Source organism: Amphiprion ocellaris, chromosome 11, assembly GCF_022539595.1.
Source record: "Amphiprion ocellaris isolate individual 3 ecotype Okinawa chromosome 11, ASM2253959v1, whole genome shotgun sequence".
Lineage (NCBI taxonomy): Eukaryota > Metazoa > Chordata > Actinopteri > Pomacentridae > Amphiprion > Amphiprion ocellaris.
In genome coordinates this window covers 9510470-9535206 of record NC_072776.1, presented here as the reverse complement: position 1 = coordinate 9535206, position 24737 = coordinate 9510470, and the positions used below count along the sequence as shown (strand labels likewise).

General features: G+C 39.0%; 1 protein-coding gene across 2 annotated transcripts in view; it reads left to right on the top strand.

Annotated features, from left to right (window-relative positions):
• The window catches only part of ubr3 (ubiquitin protein ligase E3 component n-recognin 3), a 48111-nt gene that overhangs the window by 13730 nt on the left and 9644 nt on the right, over positions 1 to 24737 (top strand). For both annotated transcript variants that reach the window (XM_023286370.3, XM_023286371.3), the window contains 11 exons: positions 879 to 1324; positions 2916 to 3004; positions 7507 to 7656; positions 8535 to 8668; positions 9322 to 9432; positions 9778 to 9978; positions 11451 to 11587; positions 15430 to 15515; positions 19205 to 19310; positions 21995 to 22095; positions 23314 to 23438. In XM_023286370.3, the coding sequence (XP_023142138.2) occupies positions 879 to 1324; positions 2916 to 3004; positions 7507 to 7656; positions 8535 to 8668; positions 9322 to 9432; positions 9778 to 9978; positions 11451 to 11587; positions 15430 to 15515; positions 19205 to 19310; positions 21995 to 22095; positions 23314 to 23438 (1686 nt within the window). The remainder of the gene's footprint in view (positions 1 to 878; positions 1325 to 2915; positions 3005 to 7506; positions 7657 to 8534; positions 8669 to 9321; positions 9433 to 9777; positions 9979 to 11450; positions 11588 to 15429; positions 15516 to 19204; positions 19311 to 21994; positions 22096 to 23313; positions 23439 to 24737) is intronic.

Genomic DNA, 24737 nt, shown 5'->3' with positions numbered 1-24737 from the left:
TTTCTATAAAAAAGACTCCTGGCTTTTATGATACTAGCAGCTGTACTTGTCTATGTTTTGTCTCTATTATGAAAGAATTTCTTTGCACGTGTTTGTTTTGGGATTTTCAAAGGAGGTCTGCATTGGTGTGTTATGGGGTGTGTATAATGCTGTGCTTCAGCAGTTCCCCTCCCTCTTGACTGCTGAAACTAATTACGTGTGTAATGCAGGTTTGGGGTAAACGCTTTTTAACTGCATGTCAGTATGATTGATGTTGCCTTGACTGGGCTATATGATGTATGTTTATTTAACAGTGCAGCTCAGGTCCTTTTTTGTCAGGTCAGGTCAAGGCAATCCTTCACATTGCTTGTGTGCTTTACATGAGGATGATTTGGATTTTCTCCAGGAATATGGTTGTCCTGACTGCTATCGGCAAATATATTCAGACGTGTCAGCTGGAATTTTATAATGGACATTTAATTTGACTTTTATGTGTATTGTTCCTGTCTGAATATAGTAATGATGCATCCCTCCAATCCATCAAAGTCCATCAGACTATAAAGATGTAATTTTAGGAAATGCCAAAGTATATAGATGCAAGTGAAACTTGATGCTCATCACATGGGGTTTCTGTTTTCTCTGCATATTGTCTTGATTTGGTGTGAGTTTGTCACTTGAGATGTATCAAGCCACTGATATGCATCAAGTGCTGGAAAGGGATTTCTTCCTGTACCAAATGTGTTTACAAACTTCTTATCAATTAAATAATAGAACATGGAATAACTCACTCATACAGAAACAATTATATATCCTTACTTGTTTCAAGATGTTTCACGTAAAAATGTTCACTAAATGTGTAACTTTATTTAAATAAATGTATATATTCCATGCTTTCTTAGAACCTACGTGAAGCCCAGGTATTCAGCCTTGTGGCAGAGCGCAGGAGGAAGTTCCAGGAGATAATCAACCGCAGCAACACTGAAGCCACCCAGGTCGTCAGGCCTAAGAGCTCCTCAACACGCTGGGTCCCACCAGGCACACCGCCTCAGCTGGTGACCGAGATCCTGGAGATCCGAGAAAGCATGCTCTCCCTCCTCATCAAGCTGCACCAGAAGATGTCGTCCAAGCAGAACTCTCTGTCGGCATCCTGGCTGGAGGACATGGACACGAGCCGTCACGCTCACGGAGATGGCATTACAGCCATCGAGCGCATCCTTACTAAGGCAGCCACACGCAGCTGCCAAATCAAGCGTAGCATCCAGGACATTTGTGGAAAAGTGTGTCCTCCTGTGCCACCAAAGAAGAACAGTCCCACTGACAAGAAAGCCATGGATAAAGAAGAGAGGTAACACAATCACGTATAGTTTTTCTTAGTTAAATAGCTTATGGATTTTCTCATTATTTCTTTATAATATTATTTCTCAGTGGGATTGTATCCAAACAGCTGTCTGAAAAGAAACATGTATTACAATTTATAATCCAAACATAATCTATAATATTGTTATTTTACACAACAAGAGTTGTGTCATAGCATTACAGTTGAGTTGCAATAACAGTGCTATGTCATGTGTGCAAGGAGAATGAATGTATATAAAATCACACCAGCTTTTTCTTCATATTTGCACTGCAGGGAAAAGGTTTGAAACAGAATGTGAAAGAAGTGATAAATCATTGCTTTCTCTGTCAGCCAGAGTTGTTTATAATGGATATACTATTATAAGCAATGGCAAATCACTGTGGGGCAGAAACGAAGTGGGTCGATGGAGAGTGTAGCTCGCTTCTTGGAGTAACGAAATCTCTACGTGAGGAGGTGCAAGATGCAAATATTCTTTGTGTCACCACTAATTTGTGATCAAATCGTTGCTGATTAAGCATTTTTTAAACTAAAAGTATCACATTTTAATTAATTAATGGTATCAGAAGTTGCCAGTTTTCTTCTTTAATAACCTACATACTTACTATATGTGTTTTCATTAACACTGTAAACTTCACACTGCCGTGACAATGCAGTCCATTGGCTGTTTAAAAAAAAAGTTAAACTCTGTTTTGGGTTTTCACCTCAGATTCACCCACTAGTGTGTGCCTCCCATTTCCCTACTCTAATGATGATGGAATGGGTGATAACCATTTGATAATGGCCTGCTTTTGGGGTTCGCTTCACCTCACAGACAAAATTAAAGGTAGAACCTCTCCCATTCCCATGAACTAGACCTGTTTCCAGGGCAACCATCAGACAGCAGTGCGGTCAGTGGCAGAGAGAAGCCCATTCCTCAGGCTGGTTGTCGGCAGCTCTGAAGCCATCAGTGAAAATTATTGAGCTGTGACGCTCCTGTCAGCATTTGTTTATGTCCTCTTATTAGGGACTTAATTTACAGTCAGCTCTCGCCCTGTACGTCTGCAGAGTGGGGTTTAACCCAGCGCATTAGTTTGGTAATCAACCTTTCCAACTTTTACACCACAGCCACGTTGAAATCAGACACCTCCCATGTATGTGACAGTGTCCCCTGTAACATGGAAGGATTTGTTGCACATGCTGTGGGTGATGGAGGGAAACAAGCCCTCCACAACAGATACGTTGTTCCCAGGATACTGTAATGCACAGTTGTGAAGTGGAAGTCCAGTGATTTATGTTCTTAAATGAAGCAAGTCATTACCAGGAGCTTATTATCTGAGCGATACTTATTGTCATTGTAAGAAATCCCTGTTTTCTCTGCCTTAGTGTTTCTTTTCTCATGGTAATAATGTAATTCACTCAATACAATCTGACTGGTAAAATTAGCATGCTGTATAAAGGCCTTTCAGTAATTGGGTTTTATTATTATCACATAGACACAGTTGGTGTTCATTTGTTTAGGAGCTCACAGTTAATACTGGGTTGTTGAGCCTGTAACTGCCTATTCAGCAAACAGAATTTCACTCGTCGTTCTTTCTTTCAGACGTCAGAGAGCCAGAGAGAGACAGCAGAAACTGCTGGCTGAGTTTGCCTCCAGGCAGAAGAGTTTCATGGAAACAGCCATGGATGTTGGTAAGAAAACACCAGCACACCTTATTTGTCAATTTATTCGTTTTGTAGACTTGGAGCTTTAAATTCCTAAGACAGCATTCTCAGCCGCCACTGCTCAAATTCTGTTTGCAAAAAGTTCATGGCAGGACACTCCGTAGAAGCAGAAAAGCAGCCCCAGCAGTCGTGTTGCACAAGTAGTGACACACGTCTAGCCTACTGGAACCTTTATGATGAATGGATTTTTTGAGTTGCTCTCTCCTCACCATTAACGCAAATAGTTTCTAATCCTGTTGCCTCGGAAACATAGTGCAAAGTAACAAATTAGGAGGCATCCTAGTGAAATATGTTTCTTCTTAGAGAAAGCTTTTTACTGGGCTTAATGACTAAAATGTAGAATGATTAGCTGCAATTTTCATGGAGTGCTGCTTTGGATATTTATGCCTTCAAATCAAAGACTGTGTACTGTGTATGACTACAACAGCCACTGTGATAGAGTGCACTATGCAAAACCTTTAGCCACTTAATGTGTTTAGATTCTTATCCCTCTCTCTGGACCTAAATGATTCTGGGCACATAATTCTGCAGCATGAGACAAGAATTTCCTGCAGTAAATCATATGGCCCCTCAAAGAGCCCTGATCTGTACATCACTGAGTCAGTCTGAGATCACATAAAGAAAGAGAAGCATTTGAAATTGAATAAACCAACAGAAAAGCTGTGGCATGTTTTCCAAGATGTACCTGTGTTAAACTGTGTAAAAGTGAACGAAAGAGACCTGCAGCTTTTTTCAAGACAAACGGTGGTCAGGGGTTTTTTAGGTTGACTTTTTTCTGATTTCTGTATTTCGTATGCAGTTAAATGCTAAATAAAAACACTGCTCAAGCCTTCATTTTTTAAAAGCATCCTCACATTACTTCTAGTGCAGAATATTTTCGCACAGTGCTGTAAATGTACAAGACCTTTAAAAGCAAAAAACACGCATTCACACTTTTGTTTGAAGGACACTTTGCTACTGTAGCCCTTGAAGAAAAGCGCTGTTGGCTAAAATAAACCCATCATTGCTGTATTTTTTTCTTCACTGGGGCAAGGTGACAGTGGGCTGAGTCTGTGCGTCTCTGTAGGCCTTTTAGGAGAAATTGAGAGGAGGGCGATCCTGTGGGAGTGTGGGTGGCTGCTGGCTGCGAGGGCACATAGGATCAAAGCACTAATAGTAGGCTGGACTCCCAGGGCCCACCCTGACACAGCATGGTTAGCGAATGAATAATGGCTGCTGTGTTCAGCGAGGCCATTCTGCCAGGACTTTGTTCTGACGTCTTTCTGCACACTTCCTGCTGAGCCGTAACTTCAGTTGCTTTACTTCAAGCTCAGTGCCGGATTTGCGTAACCTGCACGGCAATACGAATCAAATACGATGCGGAGTTGCCTGTTTACAAAATCAGGCAAGTGCAATGTTAGCGGTTTTTCAATCCTTCTGCATTGTAGGGTTTAGTTTTATTTGCTTAGGAGTTGAGATATTTCACAAATTGCTGCCTCCATCTCAGTTCAATTAAGATGAATGGAGTTTCACATGCTTTAATCACCCTGTCAGAGTGATAAAAATAGTAATTCAGTCGGTGTCCCTGTTACTCTAGAAAAACAGACCTGTCTGTCATTGCAACTACTTTTTCCTGAAGAAATATTTTCTACAAAAGCTATACTGCGGATTATTTCAAGTAATCTGGAGGCTGTCTTCTGGAAAAACAAATGTTGCAGTTTAAATTTTAAATGTCACGTTTTAATGCAACACACATCAAATCCTTGTCACTCCCAGTAAATTGGAATTGAGGCAGAAATCTCAAAGACGATGTGTGAAACCTAAACAACATATCTGCAATCAACATAGGTTAGTGAGATCGTAATTCATGTGAAGCAGCACTTTTAAATCATCAGATCTTTAGATGTAATTTGCAATTTTAACCTAACCATTAACCAGCATTCTCAGGTTAATATTTGAAAAAAAAAAAAAGCCACTCCAGCAGAGAAGTGGTTGGGGCATATACCACAGGGGCGCAAATGACATCAAGAAGTGAGTCTGCAGTTTGACTCCTGGTCAGCTGGATATTTACTGCATGTCAGTCTCTTATATTTGCAGTCTATCTTCACTGCTTCTACGTAACAAAGACAATAATAGCGCCCCCAAAATAATCTTGTAATGCCATCCAGTTGCATTCATACAGCAATTTCACAAGCTGCTATTAGTGTACTTGCTGCTGTCGTAGCTTTTGTGTTTGTGATTGTGTGTGCACGGACTCACATTGGTGGCTCCGTGCACTTGGACTGCCTGAGGTGAAGGCTGTAGCATTGACATCTAATGCAAACAGCTTTCATTTCCCCAGGAACACAGTGACCTCTCCTGAGAACATGTTATTCCAAAAAGCAATAAATCAATTTCAAACACAGCCTGGCATTTCTACACAGTGTTTACTGCTCAAATTGAACACAGTTCTTAACATTTAAAACTAATTTCAAATCGGTAATTATTTTCTAGTGCTAAGCCAATCAGGCAGAGTGAATTTCATGTGTTTCGACTACTGATATATACACATTGGAGTCCAAAAGTCTGACACCAGTGTTGAGATTAATTCTATTTTGCAGTTACTTTAATTAAATGCAAAATGTTTCATTGAAAATGGTGATATCAGTGTTGTGAAAAACACAAATATCAGAATCTTTTGCTCCCTCTTTTGCTTTTAAGACAGCGGCACTCGAGCTGCATGTGCAAACCCTGATAATCCATGTTGTCCCAGCATGATCTAATAATGTTCTAAAGGGCTCCCTTTGGTGTCAGGAATTGCTTTCTCAGTCTTTAAGTGGCCTCATGAAAGCTCGGTGGGGTTGAGGTCAAGTGTCTGTGGTGGAAAGTCCATGACAGTCGACACCGTTTAAAGTAGTTCTTGCTTGGAGGTTTGTTTGAGCTAATTTTTCCTCTGCAGTAATATCTGAAGAATGAGGTGGTGCTTCAGCTTGATCAGTGTTGTGTCTGTTCGGTGCAGGTGTCCAACTCTAAAGTAGCAAAACACACCTTTACTTACACCCTTCTAATGCCATCACAAATCTTTAACTTGGATTCATCAGTAAATAGGACTTTTTCACTATCCACTGTTTGGCGATGTTTCCCCACCTAAGAAGAGGTTAAGAGATGTACTTGTCCTTTGAGAACACTGCCAAACAGCCTTCTTATGACAGCATCTTTGCCGATTGAAATCTTAGAAGATTCTGTATCTGCAAAGAAGTTGCTTTTCTGTCTCTCAGGATAAAACTTCATATATTGATCTGCTGATGGTGTTCTCAGTTTTGGTCTGACTGATCATCCAGTCTATCCCCCTTAGAAACCTTTATTCTGGCAGATTTGGCCTTTAGAAAGATGCTCTTAGCTTAAAATAACTTATTTCTGATGCCTTGTTTTCCACTTTCCCAATGCCACATAGTGAGGAATGTTTTGCTGGACACTCGAATCTTTATAACGGATGAACGATGCAATGGCTGCAGTTGATTTAGTTGAACAACACTCTAGTGGGTTGATCAAATTCAGCTGAGTGACATCTGAATTGCTGCTTCATTGAAAGGCTAAAACTTCATCTTGAGTATTTCTTCCTTGATTTACATGTCTGATCTTTTTTAAAGAATATGTTTCTTGACATGAAAACATCCCTGCCTTCGCCCGAGTCAGCTGGGATAGGCTCCAGCCCCCCCCGCGACCCTAGTGAGGATTAAGCGGTGTATAGATAATGGATGGATGGACATGAAAACATAACAGATTATTGTTGCAGTATCAAACTTCTGGACAATACTGTATGTGGGTCACTCAAGTTTCATTTCAGCAGTCTACCTGCATTCTTCTTCATCAGTAGGACTCTTTTGCATGAGAGACCTAACAACAAATTACATATACACAAGATGGAAAATGAAAATCATTGGCACAAAAGAGCCTGCACACACACAGCCATGGTATTTAATATAGTCACAAATATTATGCAGAAAATAAGCTAGTAAAGCTTTAAAGTCTCTGAGTATAATGAGCACTTTTAATTAAAAGCAGTCTTGCAGCTCGTTCCAGTAGCAGCAAGGCAAAAGCATAGGAACTATTGAACACAACAATGGATGAAAGTCTGAAATTGTTTCATTTCACTGTATAGTATTTGCTGCCTGAGCATAGCATGGCCTGCAGTGACCTGTATTCATTATAGATTATTACCCCAGTTTCTGATCTACCCAAAGGAAAGCTTTTCAGTCATCATTATCTCTAAGTGTTTCTCATAATGTAAGATATTTTTCACTTTCCCATAGGTGAACATAATCCTTTCGGTTTATTGGACATAAATTAAAACTTACTGGAATTTGCTCAGTGTCTTTTATCATGAGTTAGTAATTAATAGCTTCAGCTGTCACAGTGTATCCTATTATTATAGTATCGATAATGCTCAGCACCTCTGTGTAAGATTTTGCGTGAAGTTTGTACAAATGTATTTTGCTTTTTTCCCCCAGAATCCCCTGACACTGAGGCAGCCATGGATCTAGGAGCATCAGAAGTGGTGGAGTCTGAGGTTCTTTATGACTGTGTTATCTGTGGCCAGAGCGGACCTTCCACTGAGGACCGACCCACTGGCCTCGTGGTTCTCCTCCAGGCATCCTCAGGTAGTGCATTTGTCACCGTTCTTTCTTTCTGTTCTCCAAATGCTAAAATTCATAGAAATGATTCATTCACAGCCTTAATTCTGTACAGTTCAACCAAACAGTCGTGTCTTCACTGTTTCTCTGTGGACTGTATTACCCTGTGGACCAACAATAATTCATAGCACCTTTGATCCACCACAGTGGAAATCAGATTTTTAGTATGCACGAGGAGAAACCGTTGCTTTAATTGGCTCATTTATCATTCATGGTGATCCATGCTCACTTGTACATGGAGCCTACTGTTGTAAAAGGTAATTTCTTTTCCATTTTGGATGACAGAGAAAGATCACTCATCTGGATCAATGGCGTGTTTGATTACAAAGTTGTGACATTGTAAAATGGTTCAGAAAATTTTGACCTCAGCGTCAGTCAATCTCATAAAATCTACCACCAGTGGGTTAATAAGTAGGACACAATTACATCCTCTTCAGTGAGCAGAAAACATCAGCATTTTGAGTTATCAATTTTTCAAACGTGATCTCATGTTATTTGAATGTGTGTGATTTACGGGCACACTATACAGAGTTTAAATATTTAGTTTGACTTCAGTGCAGGCCAGAACATTCTCTGGATGCACACTGTGAAGATGTCAACTTGAGTTTTAAGAAAAAGAACGGGCATTACACACAAACACTCTATTTGCTGGTAATTAAGAAAATTAACAATAAATTGGACTGTAAAGACTCTTTACTTGCAGCCTTGATACTATATAAAGTCTGGTCACCGCCACAGTGCTCAGCTTTTTATTTAAATACTGAAATACAGTTATGACCAGTATATGAAATGTTCATCACAATAATTCAGAGTCATTATCACTGACAGCTGTGATTATCTTTCAGTACTTGGGCACCGCTGCAAAAACCAAGAGCCTAAGAAGCTGCCAACGAGTGACGAAGAGCACATATACCTCGCAGACACGTGTGGAGTGGCTCATGATGTCCGGCTCACGCTCATGCAGCGCTTCTTCAAAGATGTACGTGACTCACAGAAAGCTTGGTGAACTTGCTGAAAGCACTGAGATTGTCATTGTTATTAGGAATATGAATTTGTCTGTGTAAAATAACAGCTTCTTGGCATTTAGTTTATATTCATAATGGAAAAGTAAGTGTTGATATCTGCATTAATCCTTAAGACAATGTGAGATGCTAAAAGACTCTTGCTGAAAAATACTTAAATGCCTGTGATATTTGCATTCATAGGCCAAACAATTGCTGGCACATAAATTTTAAGACACAACATAATGTGACAAACATATTAATAAGCTTTTCAAAAATTTCTTCTGCCTTGCTACTTTAATTTCCTTCTTGTGCGTAGCCTTGTGCATAGATTAACTTCCTGCACATCTCCAAATAGTGATTACGCTAGTAGACGTGAATATATTAAAATAAAAAGCTGAACATTCACTTATGACGTCTTGTTGCTGACTTTTCAACACCTCATCAAACAAAGCAAAATGACATAAACTTATTTGTTTGCGTTTGTTTGATGTAGTTTATTAATTCTCACCCAAAGTAAGTGAGTTTATTCTCAGCGCGTCAGAATAAACAAGAGCTCCTGGAGGTTGAGTGCTTCAAGATATATTTGCATACTCTAATGGATGTGATTTTTCTCTTGTGAATTCTGCAGAGCTCTTGTCTGCAGTCTGTGTCAATAGGTTGGGATGGGGGCGTCTATGTCCAGACCTGTGGACACACTTTGCATATAGATTGCCACAAATCATACATGGAGTCTCTGAGGGTAAGAAAAAGCTTGACCTTATGAAACAATTATTTATTAGCTGCTTGATTGTTTACCTGATTGACAGAAAGTTAATCAATGACAATTTTGACAGTTGATTAATCATTTAGATCATTAGTCAAGTGCACATACCAAGCATTTTCTAATTACCAAATGTGAATTTTGTACTTTGTGTTTGTTATTAAACCAAATTGAAAGTTTGTGATCTTTAATTAGAGAAAATTTCAACAAAACAGTAACATCATTTTAGTTCTGGTGAGTAGAAACATACTTCCTGTTTTCATTTGCTTTCAAACAAGTGAGTGACACTTTGCTCTTTGCTTTCCTGTGCTTTTTTGTCTTCAGAATGACCAGGTCCTCCAGGGTTTCTCTGTTGACAAAGGTGAATTTACCTGCCCACTGTGTCGACAGTTTGCCAATAGTGTCCTTCCCTGTCGCCCCGGGCGTGGCACAGAGGCCGGAGCCTGGCACACACCCACAAACAAGAAGACATGTGTGCTTGTAAAGGAGGTGGAGGATCTTCAGGAGAAACTTGGCCTTTTCCCAGTAAGTTCTACAGTGCTGCCAGACTTCATCATTAAAAACACCCTGTATGATTCCACATCTGTACTCTGAGCACACTGTAAACTCATCACTGGCTGGTGAAGATGTAGAGAGTAATTATAATTACAAGAAACAATCAGCTCGCTCCTAACTGAAGGAAACGTTGGCCTTTGGTGGAGATGGAAACATTGAGGTTCTGTGTTGGAGAGACTATTGCTTTTTTGGACGGTTAAAAAATGAGCTCCTGTTGCATCAAGCCGATTGTGTTACATATGAGTGGATGCTGTTTTAAACATTATATTTCTCTATATTGGCAGTATGCTTTATGCAATTTTTATTTGCTGATGAATCAAGTGTCAAAATCAAATAAGGACAGTGCTGTAAATGTTGTACAGCCTTTAAATACAGCTAAAAAGTTAAAGAACAGCATCTGAGTTTTGTATATTTTATCCAAATTATTACCAATCACTGTACACTTGACTAGTCCAAGACCTATTTTGAGATTTAGTGTTACATGTGCTAAATCTGCCATAATGCATTTCATTTATTATTTCTTGACCTTGTATAAATTCATTAATTTAGTAATGAATAATAAATCCCTGCAATGCAATACCATAAAATGTGACTTTCACAAAATCAAATGGAGTTTCACTTTTATGTAAGCTAGCTTTCATCATGCTTGAAGTTGGCTGGAAACTGCTGGATGCATGAAAACAGACTCAGAAATCTAAAATATTACAACATGTCGAAACATTTTGGATGAAAAGATCAAGCCAAATAGGTTTTTGGACCAAGTACAGTAGGATTTTGAACTGAAACAGGAACAAAGATCAAAGCAGTAACTGCTGCAGAACACTTTGTACTATTAAGTTGTCATGCCATTTTCTCAAAAACACATACTCAGATATTTTATTGAGCAACAAGCAAACTGCATTGCTCAAAGCATCCATTGAAACCCATTCTTTGTTTGATGGACCATTACATGCATGCATATTGATTTTAGTTGCCCTTCAGATATTTGTAAAATCTCCTTTCCAGGGTGAAACACAGACTTTACAATTTTTATGCTTATAGCAGTTTTGTACTGCATTAGTAGATTTAATTGGAATAAAAATATCTACATAATAATAATAACTTTATTTACATAGCACCTTTAACAACAGCATTCACAAGATGCTTTAACAGTTAAAACATGCAAACACAGAGACAAACAAGTTATAGGAGACAAGTCAGAGCTGTCAATTAAAAATAAATAGTAAAAATGACAATAAATGAAATGAATAATTAGTTAGATTAGCACGCAACTTAAACAAGGGAACTTGGCAGCTTGAAAATTAAAGAACAAGACTGAGGGTTAAAATTAAAAGTCAAAAAATGGAGAATTAAAGAATTAGAGAGATGACATTGTAATTGATGTTTTTGAATTTGTGAATGAATCCTGGGAGCTTGAATTAATTTTGATCTTATTCTTTAAGACGGAGTCCAACTTGAGTAAAGAGATGGAGTTGGTAATCAAAGACATCAAGAACACCACTCAGAAGAAATATATGGACTACGGCAAGAACCCTGGCTCCCCTGACAATGATTTCCTCTTCATGTATTCAGTAGCAAGGTAAGCGCAGAGTCACGGTGGTTACCTTGTTCTAGGATATGTTTTTAGAGCAATACAATGATAACTTCTCTGTGTATTGAAAAATCTGTATTTTTTTTCACCTGTCTTTCAAAAGTACAAGGAAAAGATGAATGATAATGATAAATTGAGAAGATCCACCTCTCATCTTTGTACAATGTCAGTATGAACCTGGGAGCTGTGTTCAATGGTGCAGCAGCTCCCACCTGGTATACTTTCATCTAAGTTTTATTGGTTTCCTGCAGCTGCCCAATTTAGATGCTGGCCAACTCTGCTGGAAGGGTCACAGGAGTTTGCCCATTCACTTTGTGTGTTTTGCAGACGAGGCTTTTGCTTCGTTACTGATTCTGTTTGAGATTTTCATAGACAGAATCTCTGGGCACAGCTGAGAAGTGGTGTTTTGGTGACAGATCTTGGAAATGATGCAGTGGAAGCACATGATGACTATGCAAGTTCTTTGATTTTGTGTTTCCTTGGTTTGGGTTGGGTTGATGAAAATTAATGATCACATGCAAGAATATACTTTGAGTTTGCTGATTTGTTCTGCATCATCCCATAAGGCAGTGAGGATCGACTGAATGATCTTTAAACCCTCAAGTGTCATCAAATGAGGATGTCATAGCACCAAGTTACATAATGTCAAGGCTTTCTTTGCTTTGTCATGTTCTTTTCTGTTCTGGGATCTTGCCAGACTACTACCTCAGAAGTTGTTCTGCATCTCCAAATGTGTGCAGTGACTCAGAGTCTTTGTCTTAGGGGTCCTCTTTCTGCACCACCTCACACATTTTAACACACCTGCACACACCGCTGACTGTTGAGACCAGTGGAATAAAAGCCTGTCTGCTCTTCCATTTGTCTGTTAATGTCAGCTCCCCAACTTGAATAACTATGATCGTCTGAGCAAAAAAGACTGTAAGGTCCACTCCACAGTGTTCAGACTCTTACTTTCTCAGTCTTTTTTTTTTCGACTCCTGAAAGGCTCCTGGAAGTGGAACTGAAATTCAGTACTGGCGTTTTTACAAAGCACTTGTACCAAATATATGGATTTCTTTGCATTTTTTCTAAGTTGCTCAGAGACCTGTGAAGGTGTGTTTGATTTGTTTTCTTCATACTTCTAATTAAAGTGCTGTATTGGTCCCGCAAGTGTTGCAAAGACACTGTCTTTTTCTAACAGCATTAGCAGCTTTGGCACTTTAGCTGCACTTAAATTGTACTGACTCTTGCTCTGTCTTTACTTATTAGGTCAGATTGAGCGTAGATTTATTACACCCTCGAGTTCAAGTGGCCTTTCTTCAGCTTGTTCAGTCACAATTGCAGTTCTGCTTCTTACCATTCACACATATTTTGCAGTTCTTCACGTTACATAGTCTTTGGTTATCTTGGGGTGGACTAGTAGTCAAAGACACAGATGATGCAATGTCTGAGTTTGATTTTGGCCAGAAATCTTAATTGCATGTCACCCTTTAGCCACAAAACAGAATGAAAGAGGCCAGAAAGAAAAAATTACACAGTCCTTTCTCAGATATTTGTATCTTCTCAACAGACTGGTCACAGGTAAGAGAAATGACTGCCCCCCAGTTCACCTTGGGGTCTCTGACTCCACACCACTCCCATTCCAGAAACTCTGCCCTTCTTGAAGCGTAACCATCCAGACCTTTTGCCCACCCAATGCTGTGGTTCCCTCAGCCCTCCACCCTGAACAGAATGATCCCTTGAGTGTGTCTGGCTGCCTGTTGGCTTTCTGAAGTTCAATGAACAGCGCAAATTGCCTGAGGAGTGGAAAATTCCTCTGTCACAGGGGTGCTCTTATCAGCAAAAGCCAGATGGAGCTTCACCGTGGCTGCATTATCTATGTGAAATTGCTTTTTCTCCCAGGAAACCCGAGGATTTGCCCCCTCCTCCTTGGCCCATAGGAAGAAATGGCCAGTGGTAGGATGAAAACAGGCCCAGATCAGTCTTATTTTAGTAATACCTATCTGTTTTCACCATCTCTGTATTTTGTTAAAGGTTTTAGTTTATTTTTTCACAGTTTTGGAATTGTGGAATGAAAATGCAGGAGAAAAATATGTTTGGATATGCATGGGAAGTACACATTAGGGATTATGCATGAGCTGTGGTTAGAACAGCTTTTATGCTAATGGTCCAGCTTGTGCGAAATCAGTCTTGGAAAGCTGTCATTTATTTGATACGGAGTTGCTGCTGCAAAACAGGCGCATTAAATGGCAAATGGCTTGACTAGGCAGCATCTTTCATCTTCCTAATCAAATTGGTAAAAGAGGCAGGCTACACCACCAAACGCTGAATGTGATGATACTCAGCCATTTATACCAGGACCCACATCCTCTCTCTCACATCTGCACTCTGTCTGCTGTCATCTTTAAAGGAATACTGCACCAAAGTTGATCATTTTTATCAATGACAAATCTTTGACTGGTCACTGCAATACTTAACCAAGAGATGGTGTCTGTGACTGTCATTTTTAATACATCAATACAATTCAAATATTAATCCAAAACTAATTGTTCTTTTGAAATTCATGTACCACTTAAAACATAAATTATACAATACTAATGCAGATCTGCCCCATACTATGACTGATGATTCACTTTTGCTGTAGATTAATGTAAAGGAATAAACAGATGTAACATTCAGTATTACCTAATGCTGTATGATTTAAACAGATTAAAACCCAGTGCTTCTTGTTTAATGCACATTTTAAGTAGAGTATAAAACGCCTGTGATTAAGTTAATAATAATACTGAGCAGCACTCTGCACTATTGAATAAGCCAGAAGTGGGGCTTTATTACAATATACAAATGAGACCTGGCCTACAACATTCATTAATGATATTGCAAGAAATATTTCATCGAATGTTTGGTTATCAACACAATATTGAGAATATATATAGATATTATATATGTCAACATAATACAGGATGCAGGACAGTTCGATGCATTGTGGTCAACAAGTGCAAACTATGTAACAAATGTGAACTATGATGTTATCCGAGATCTTCATAAGCAGCTTTTCGTAGGCTAGACGTTTGATCTTGCATGTCAGTGAATGTAACCATAATAATTTTCGGTCAAAAATCTATTGAACATAGATGAATGATTGAGAAGTGATCGATTTTAGGTACAAAGGCTGCATAAAATGTCATATCAGAACCATTAATGCAATGTACCCATACACACTAGTCACATTGCCGGACGTGCCATGTGAAGTAAGGTAAATTAACTTGTACATATAATGCTATAACCTTTTTCCTGCTTGATACAAAAAGAAAGCTCACACGGTTCTCATTTACCATGACAATTCTACAAAAGAAGTCAGTCTGAACAAGACTTACTTCAATTTAGTGGTTACAGGATACACAGTATTTTTTAAAAACTTAATATACAAGACATGGCTTTAGTTAACACACCAGAAAAATGAGCAAAGAACAGAAGAGAAATGTCTAAAGGAAAAATTTCATTGCAAAAAGAAACAGAGGAATCAACACATACAGATCTGAATGTTATCCAAACCAAAAAACTAGTTTGGGTCTATTTTTTTAAAAATTCTTTTTTCAATTTTTGATTCAGATACACTCCCCCTTTGAAATCCTCCATTCAATCTAGAAAAATTTATTCAATCTAAACAGAGATATTCAAGTTATCTGGTGAAAATGCTTCTATTTTTTCATATTATCAGGCAGCCATAGTACCCATACAGGATTGTACCTTTAAAGTTGTAGTCTACATAGTGTGTTTCATGTATGCACCAGTTAAACTGTTTCATTTGTGTACTTTCTGCCTGCTAATGCTCATGACTGTCACTGCAGGACCAACCTGGAGTTGGAACTTGTGCATCGGGGAGGAAACTTGTGTTCTGGAGGCGCCAGTGCAGCTGCCAAACGCTCATGTCTGAGTGAGTATTTAATCCTAGACCTCCTCATCTGTTATAATTTCATTTATTTATAGATATAGATCATGTTAATCTGATGTTTTATGCCAGCTGGAACACAAATGACCTGATAACAGTAAAATTACAATAGAGAGTCATTCAGTAGACATGTGACCAGTTCCCCTTCATAATAATCATCTATATCTTTTCCACTGTGCAATAGAAATGATAGCATCGAAAAACAGCTTAACCATTTGTTTGTGCACCATCTGTGGATTTTCAGTGAGCTCCAGTGTTGGGCCTCAAATGGTGCAATGTCACAAGTGTTTTGCTGTTTAGGATGACAATTACTGCGGGTGGCTCTACATCATTTCCCATCAGCCTCCGTGTGATAAATTGTCTGACTTGTGATCAAACTCATTCTTCCATGTTACAGCTGAAGCCTTAAAAAAATAACAAAGGGTCGATTAGCAGTGGCAGGAAAGGATAGATGCTGTCCCAGGTGAGCCGTTAGGGAGCAGTCAGGGTAAATGAAGCAGACAAATGGGTCAAGTGCTGTTTAGTTGATTGTGTCACTGCTGACAAGGGCATGCGTCGAGGGCAGGAGGAGAACGGGGGTTTCAGCTGAATCTCCAAGGAGAAACTGAACATCAGTTATCAACTACTAAAAGCACAGATTATTTAAAATCTTCAAATTTAATCCATTGTTAAATATATATAAATGAAGAATGAGATATTGCAACAGAAAGGTGAGTCTGATCAGAGTTCAATTTGTTGTGCACACAACAGCCCATTTTCTGTTTAATTGTTCTGTCAAAGTTGTGGCGGCAGCAGTGAAATGGCCTGTCATCCTTGAGTGGCTAAAAAGAGATTTCACACTGGAGGTTTGCCTTTTTTGAGCTACATTAACCGTGTAGCCATGCTGACAGCCAAATTTACTTAGTTGCAGTACGTTAGTGTTCATTCTTCTTAGGGAAATAGATTTAGAGGAAAACGGCAGACGTCCGCTAACTGTGCGAGCCCATGGGGTCTCTAAGCCTGTTTCCCCGTAGATTCTTCGCGTGTTCCAATGATGAGGCTACGATTGACCAGAGAGGCAAGCTCTCTTCAATGCCCCTGAAATGAGCTAAATCCAGAGAGCCCAGCCTTCAAATAGCATCGGGCCTTGGTTTATTTAACTGCAAATATTTGAATTAATCTTGGGGACTGTGTGGTTTCTACTGTGTAGGGAGTTTAAAAGAAAATCGGGTTGACCTCAGTTGTGCAGACTTGCATTAAGTTGAGAGTGTTGAGAGCTATATTTTTGTTCTTTGACCTTTCTCATTTTATATGTAGCTGATGTAACTTTGCATGTAGACCACTGTATGATCGCACGTCCTGAGAGGAAAAATATCTACAATGAAATATGAGTGTACCACAGAGACTGTATATTAAATATTTTCTAAATAAAATTAACTACATAGGATCTATGTCATGCACAAGATGCACTCTGTGAACATGTATGGTGATGGTTTGGAAGTTCTTGAAATATGATCTATTTCATGACATTTTCAGTCATTCAGGTCAAAGTAAAAGGAAAAGCAGAGGTGTAATGACTAATATCAATGATGGCTGAATTAATTTTAGGTGCTTTGGTTTCATCCGCTGTCACATGAATGATATTAGCAACACCTGTGTTTAAAGGTTGAGTGTTGGTTAAAATGTAGATTTTTCTTTTAATTTTGGTCTTTTGTCCACATGTAAATATTGTTTTAGGTCACTCAAAATGGAACTTTTGGAAAACTTCATCCAGGGTGAAAGCCTTCTGATACCTGAAATAGTTCTGGTGCTGTCCTTGCTAGCAGGACCTTCTACATTCTCACACACAAAAGTACAGTTAGTTTTCCTATATGTTGAGGAAAAGAGGCATCCGAGTCAGACCACACATATGGTTCCCACCTTCTCTGCCATTATTAGTATTAATTTTATTGTGTCGTTATTGGTAGCTTTCCAGAACTGGAAATGTCTTTTTTTGACTGACTGGCCAAAATGGCTTTTAGGTTCAGATTATATCGCTATATGTGGTTTTTAAAAGTCTCTTGCGTTTTCAGGTCGGTGGGGATCAAAATGTCGACTATGAAAATGGCCTAAATTAGCCTAAAATCTAAATAATTCATGAAATGATGCAAAAAGAAATCTGTTGTTTGGGGACAAGTAAATAAGAGGAAGCTGATTGTTTATCCAAACTGAAGGGATCTGTGTGGGCAAATTGTTCAGTAAGGTTGATAAGAGTGAATAAAGAAAAAGGAGGTCTTCAGCACAGGCATTAGCTGATGGAGTGTCATGGTGTTTACTCATCTCATCACTGAGGACTTTTACACCTCTCTGGCACAGGAGACTGCCTGTTACTTGTGAAAGGCTTCCTCTGTGTCTGAGAGTAACACACTTTACTGATACTGCTTCACTGATTTGTAGCAACTTTGTCAGAGCAGACTGATGGAAACCTTTTAGAGACAGGTGTCACTTGCCATGACATCCGTCTCTCAGAGAAAGCTCCTCTCACTTATTGTTTTTATCACACAAGGAAAAGGCTGTTTCACTTTAAACTGGCTCTGCATGACAAACAACAGTAAATAGATATTAGACCTGAAGCTTCAAATAAGCATTTCTATCTGTGTATAATTTCAGTCTGACAGTAGCAAAGGAAATGACAGCTCTCGTTAGAGTCACCTCTCCTCTGTTTCTCATTTCCTTTCTTTGCCTCTCCCTGGTTAATTCCTGGTAAGAGGTGGGTGGTAGTGAAGAGGGAACATAGGAAACAAGCTGTAGTGAAGACGAATGGGATGCAACCAAGGACTGACAGACTTTGCGTTTGTTGTGCTGTGTCTCTTTTTACCTGTGGAGGGCAGTGTTGCTCTAAGTATTGATACTTTCCACACAGTCAAATAGCAGGGCTGATTATTTGAAGCACTTTGCTGCATTACAGCATCATAATTCCCTGCAAATCAAATCAAGTAGAATTAGAGTTGTTCATTAGAAAAGTTGCACAGAAAGTGTTACATTTACCTAATGATGAAACAATATTAAATTGGTGATTTAGTAGCACTGGTTTCAGAAATGGTTAATACTATATGTGCTTTACAGGTCTTATACAGTTGTAATTTCAAACTTAAATAGGATTTGGCTTGTGTTAGTAATTCTGATAACTAAATTGATTTATGTCTCAAAAATAAGAAAGACAAGGGCATTTATTCAGTCTGCAATAAATCACATAACATCTAAAATGAATAGGCCAGTCTCTGCCTTTTGTAGCTGGCTGTAATGTCACAAATTGCGGTATTTGTAACACGCTTGCTCCAGAAAAAGGAGACAATCGAGGCTGTGAGTTGTCCTGCTATTAAAAGCTGTGTATAAACGTGAGATTGTGTGTGCACAGGGGGTCTGTCTTCATGTTCCATTAGTTTCACAACGAACAGGTGTGGCCTGACCAAAGAGTTGCTCAAGGCTATCGAGCTCGACCATGAATCCATCTGGCCTGGCCTGGTTTTATCTGAGCCAAGCATTAGCCTGCAGTCAGTTTGAGTCAAGTGCTTTCATCATTTGATCTACATTGGTTGCTGCTGTGACAATAGACAGTGAGATAAACACTTGCTGGTTTTGTTCCTGCTGAAGCATAACAATGACATGTTTTTTTTTTTTTATTTATTTATTTATTTTTTTTAAACCTCTTTCAGATCAGCTGTTCCATGTGTTGGCCATGCACATGCGTCTGTACAGCATCGATTCAGCCTACAACCCCTGGACCAAGTTGACTCAGATTACACAGAACAGGGAAGCAGAGTGAGTGACGTCTGGTCTTGAGTACCTCCGCTAGCAGTAAATCTGTAAATCTGCTCATACATTAGTCATACCTTCTTCTCTCTACTGTCACTCCCACAATGTTTCCTTCCCATAAGCATGCAATCAAAGTGCCACTTTGTCCTCTCTCTAAACGCCACCATTTCCTCCTGCCCTCCAACAGCTTTTCATCTGCACAAAGAGGAGCTAAAAACAGAAAAGGGACCATGCGTGGTTTCCATAGATACCAATAATTGCTGCATCTGGTAAATTACCGGGCACTCCACGGAGAGCAAAATGACCCTGTCAAATGTACTGTACTGAGAACAACTGCACCACACCAACACCACACCAGCATGGTGTCTCAGCTCCCAGCTGTCTACATAGCTTCAACAGAAACCTGTATTCAACAAAATACTACGTTTCTTACATGCACACACTCACTGTCTTTCTACAATTACTACTGTATGTTAGAACATGTAATTTCCTGCTCATGTGTTCGAATGTAAAGATTGATGGACTGAAAAACCAGTGTAAAAGAAAAAAGGTGCACTTAACAGTACATGATGAGCTTTAACAACCTTTCCTCCCTGTTAGTGTTGTAAGACAGCTTTTACACCTGTTACTATTAGAGTGCTCTTAGCCACACAGTATTCTCAGGGGTCCTATTTGCCGTTTAAAAATACTTTGTTGGGGTTTCAGGAGGGAGAAGTGTCATTGACACCCTTAGGCAGTCAACCTGATCCAGCCTGGTTAAATAGGACATAGAGAGATGTTTCTATATAGCCGCACAACATTGCTCTAACCTTATTTTTATTAGACAAACCAAAGAGGAATCAGTACAGTATTTCAGTGTGCAGCTATAGATGGTATACAGGGTTGCAAGCGCTGTCCTTTAAGGCTTTCTTCCAACACGCAGAGGAATTAACTGGTGAGTGCCTTGGTAATGGAAGGTATTATTCTTTAAGTGCAGTTCCTCTTGTTCAAACCTCCCCCCCTCCAGCCTTTCAAGGGTAGACTGAAGATTGGGACCTCACTAAATTGTCAACAGAACAAAAGGCATTTAAATGGAGATGGCACACAATATGAATATGTAACGGGTTGCATTAAGAAAGCTAGTCGGGGGCCTTTTCAAGCCATTTATTTGTTGAGCAAATTTTAAATGATACACACTGCAAGACCTTTACTCTTGTACCTTTTAAAGCTTTTTTCAGATATGCATTGCGTAGTGTTGCTGTCTTCATATATCTCTTAAATTGATGTCTTTTTGCCACTCAGACATAGGTGACTTTTGCGTTGATGTTTCTTATGACTTCATTCAGACATGACAGGATGTTTACAGCAAGCACCCCAATGTTTGTGCGATATTTGACACCTGACACAAAACAGCCATAAACAATAAAGATGGGTTTCTTTACCGTCACATGCTGCATCACAATTGGGTTTTATACTGTATTTTTCTGTCAAAGTCTTATAAACCACTGTCATCACAAGGAATGCTCACCTGTGCTTCCCATAGTAAAATCACAGACATTTTTGGACAATTTTCATATCAGATCAATCATTTACATCACTAAATTAACTATATACAAACATTAAACAATAAGAAATTGGAGTTCTCTCTTGTTTTCTTGCCATTTTTATAGTGGTTGGTTGGATAATTGTTTATTCGTATGGAACTCGCTTGAATGAAAACTAAAGACACAGAAAGGGACTGCTGGTCAGATTGTTGTTTTCCACCTATTTTGCTGCACAGTCAACATGAGGAGAACATTTTTTTAATAGACCCTTCTCATATAGAAAGACTGCTCCACAAGTTAAAACTGGTGTATTAAACTGATTTTATATATTGTTGTGCATCATGTTTAATTGACATGTTACATTTCTCTATTGACATTACTGGGTCGATTAAAATATAGTTAATTCTTTCTTTAACTCTGTGCTCCTACAGCTTTTTCATGAGCATAAATAATGCAAAATTCTCTTCATATGACCATACTAAAACGCATTTCTGAAAAGGGGCTAACAGCGCACTCAGCCGGAACATTAAAACACTAACATTGTGTATATTGCTGCCAAAACAGGTCTGACCAGTGATGCCTTAAAAAAAATGACCTCTTGGGGTGACCTGTGGTGACAGCAGGATGTTGGCAGAAGATTATTTTGGTCCTGTGGGTTTAGGGGTGTTTGGCCTCTGTGGATCACAATTGTTTCAAAGCATCCTCCAGATACTCCATCAGATTTGAATCTGGGGAGTTTTGAGGCCGGGATCGATGCCTTTGGCTCTTGGTCGTATTCCTCGAGCTGTTTTCCAAGCAATCCTGCTTATAGAAGTCACTGCTTGGTCTGCAACAGTGTTTAGGTGGATGGTACATGTCAAAGTTCCGTTCACATTAATGCTAGGACACATCGTCAGCAGAGCATTGCATTGTAAGAGAATGATTAGTGTTGTTTACTTTAATTGTCGTTGGTTTTAAATGTTATTACTAATTGTAGTTACAGTCATAATTTACCATAGTTCTAATGGGTGTCTATTTTCTGTTAAAGAATGAACCTCACCATTTACATGAACTTGGTACTTTTAGTTGATCATAGAATATCCCATCACTATAATTATATGACATGGCACTAAGGGTATGCAGTACCTTTTGAATAATGAAAAGCTTCTTTACATTTTTTTCCCCCAGTGGCTTTGATGAAGAGAGACCTGAAGTACCCATGCTGTTCCGAGATGTCCCGTCCCTCCTGATTATCTTTGTACTAACGATGCCACAGCCTCTGCGTAAAGGTAAAGTCACTCTCTCTGTATCATGACACCTCAAGAGAGCGGGGACTTTCTCAGTGGCTGCTCCACGAGGACAGCTCCATTATCAGTTTTAATCCAGACTGAGTGCTGGGAAAAAGCATTTCATAGCACTTATCTGTGCCCTTGTTGCTGTTTTGGCTGTGAGGATCACGAAGGCGCAACCCTGACAATGGGAGGGCTGCATCTCCTTCGCTTCCCCTTCATCTCTGGCTTGTCGCTGTGTGTTGTCCATGTAGAGGACCACCTGAAGACCTATCTACAACATTATTTCATTGATGATGGTATTAGGTCAACGCTTGAATGAAATGGAGAATTCAGATTTTTTTTTAAACTTGGAAAAGGAGGCTTTATTTGAAGAAATAGCTTTTGCGTGCAAAGTTAACATTATAGCTGATTAGAAGTTCCTTGTGCTTTCATAAATCAAGATTGAGATTGTATTAGGAATGCCAGATTGTTGTCAAGATGGCACAGTTTTATAGCACATGGCGCATCACTGCTGCAGGCTATGTAATGTTTATTACGATGCTTTGGAAGATAGAAAATCTATTTTATTATATGTTTGCTTTTTACTGCAACTAGGTGAGAGATACACATGGACTAATATGCACAAAGCATTAGAAACTAACATTAGAAACGTGTTTTCGAATAGATTTATTTTTTAAAGATTATTTTTATGCATTTTTTGCCTTTATTTGATAGAAACTGTGGAGAGAGACAGGAAATATGGAGAAATAAATTAGGGGATGTGCCCATGTGGTATTCGCCGTAAACACTCAGCAATTGGATCACCTGAAATAGATTTCTTTTAAAGAAAAAGTATGAAGCATTCTCTGTTCCGGGGATAACTGACATGTGAGTTCTATAAAAGGAATGGTTTGCCTTTCACAATCTTACCATTAATTGTGTGTAGTGACACTTGTCAGCGTGACCAGGACAGAAGCTGTCAGATACTATTTTGCTGCAAGAGAAAACAAATTGCGCTCTTTGTTGTCCTTTTCTGAACCAAACTTAAATATCTTTCAGGCTGCATTTTCCAGTTGAAATGCTCTGCTAGTTATTATGCACGTTGCTCAGGGTGGCTCTCGATGCTCAACTGAGAAACCAAATGCAATAGCTCTGTGAATAGCTGCCATCTTCCTTTAGCCAGCATTTTTTTCCAAATAACAGACGCTCACAGTGTCACTTTCTTTCCCTTTGCAGAACACTTCACCTGTGTGGTGAAGATGCTGTACAACCTGCAGTTCACTCAGGCACTGGCTGCTCTGTCAACCAAGTTCAGCTCAGAGGAAAGGCAGGCATGGAGCACTTCTGGAGCCCTCAAGAAGGTAAAAGTGAAACCACATTACAGAAGCCTGAGACCTGACATTGTGATGTGCTATTTTTTTGCCGATAGTGATACTGATTATTAGTCATCAATAAGACCAATCAAAGGTATTTAGAACGAATATACATTTGCAGTAAAAATTAAAATCAATGTTCCACCACAAAACGTCATTGCTGTACCTATTTTTAATGTTTTATGTAGGATTAATAAAAAGAGAACTATTGATCATTTATCATTCAGAGTTGATAGGTTTTTACTTTACTTGTGACCAGAGACAGAGATGAGAGAGGCAGCTGCATCAAAGCCAAAGTAGTGTTCTAAGTCAACTTATTTTATTGGGAATGGGGTTTTTTGTTTGTTTGTTTTCAAAAAATTGCATTGATAATTGGAAAAATGCCACACATTAGATCCAATAATCAGCCAGGCTGATCATCGGTCGTATCTTATCGGTCATATCTTTGTATCTTTTTTTCTTGTCCTTTTAACCCTACTCTTCAATGCCCAAGTGGTTTAATTATGCTTACCAGCAAATAGGACCATGTAAAGGTTGTGACTAGGGATGTCATTATCGGCCTGATATTGGCATAAAAATGTAGTATTGTCAATATCGTTATCGGTTACCGATAAAATAATGCCTGGATTTCGCCTGCATTTACCAAACTCATAGAGGGAGGGACAGAGGGAGAGTGTGAACTGTTGTTTGAGACAATAAAAAAATAAAATACGACATTTGTTCCATAACTTCAGTTGAAGTAGTTTTCTTATTTTGCACAGACAGTGTTTACATTTGTAAAGCCTTGTTGCATTTGAGACTGCATCTGATGGGGCGTCACAATAAAATTAGTCATGAAGTGTTAATTCCACAACAAGAGATATGTGATGTTACCTAAAACTAGTTAAATAGCCCACCTGTGTCGGTATCGGTTGATATCAGAATCGGAAATTGAGAGTTGGACAATATCAGCATATCGGTTGTTGGCAAAAAAGCCAATAGCAGACGTCCCTAGTTCTGACCTCTCAGTTAGTGATGTATTATACTGACTACTACTTCTTTTGTATTCTTATTTTTTCTCTGTTATTGGGATTCTGCTTATTTATTTTGTTTCTATATTTTGCTTGTTGTGTGGATTGCCTTCATTAGCCTCTACAGTCAGTGCATCACTGCCTGTCACAAGTCATTGTGTTAACTTATGGTAAAACCACAAAAGGATGGTCATACTGTGACAACATACACCCTAAAGTACTGACAAAGTAAAAAGAACTTCCACTATTTTACGGATTTGTAATACTATAAGCATTT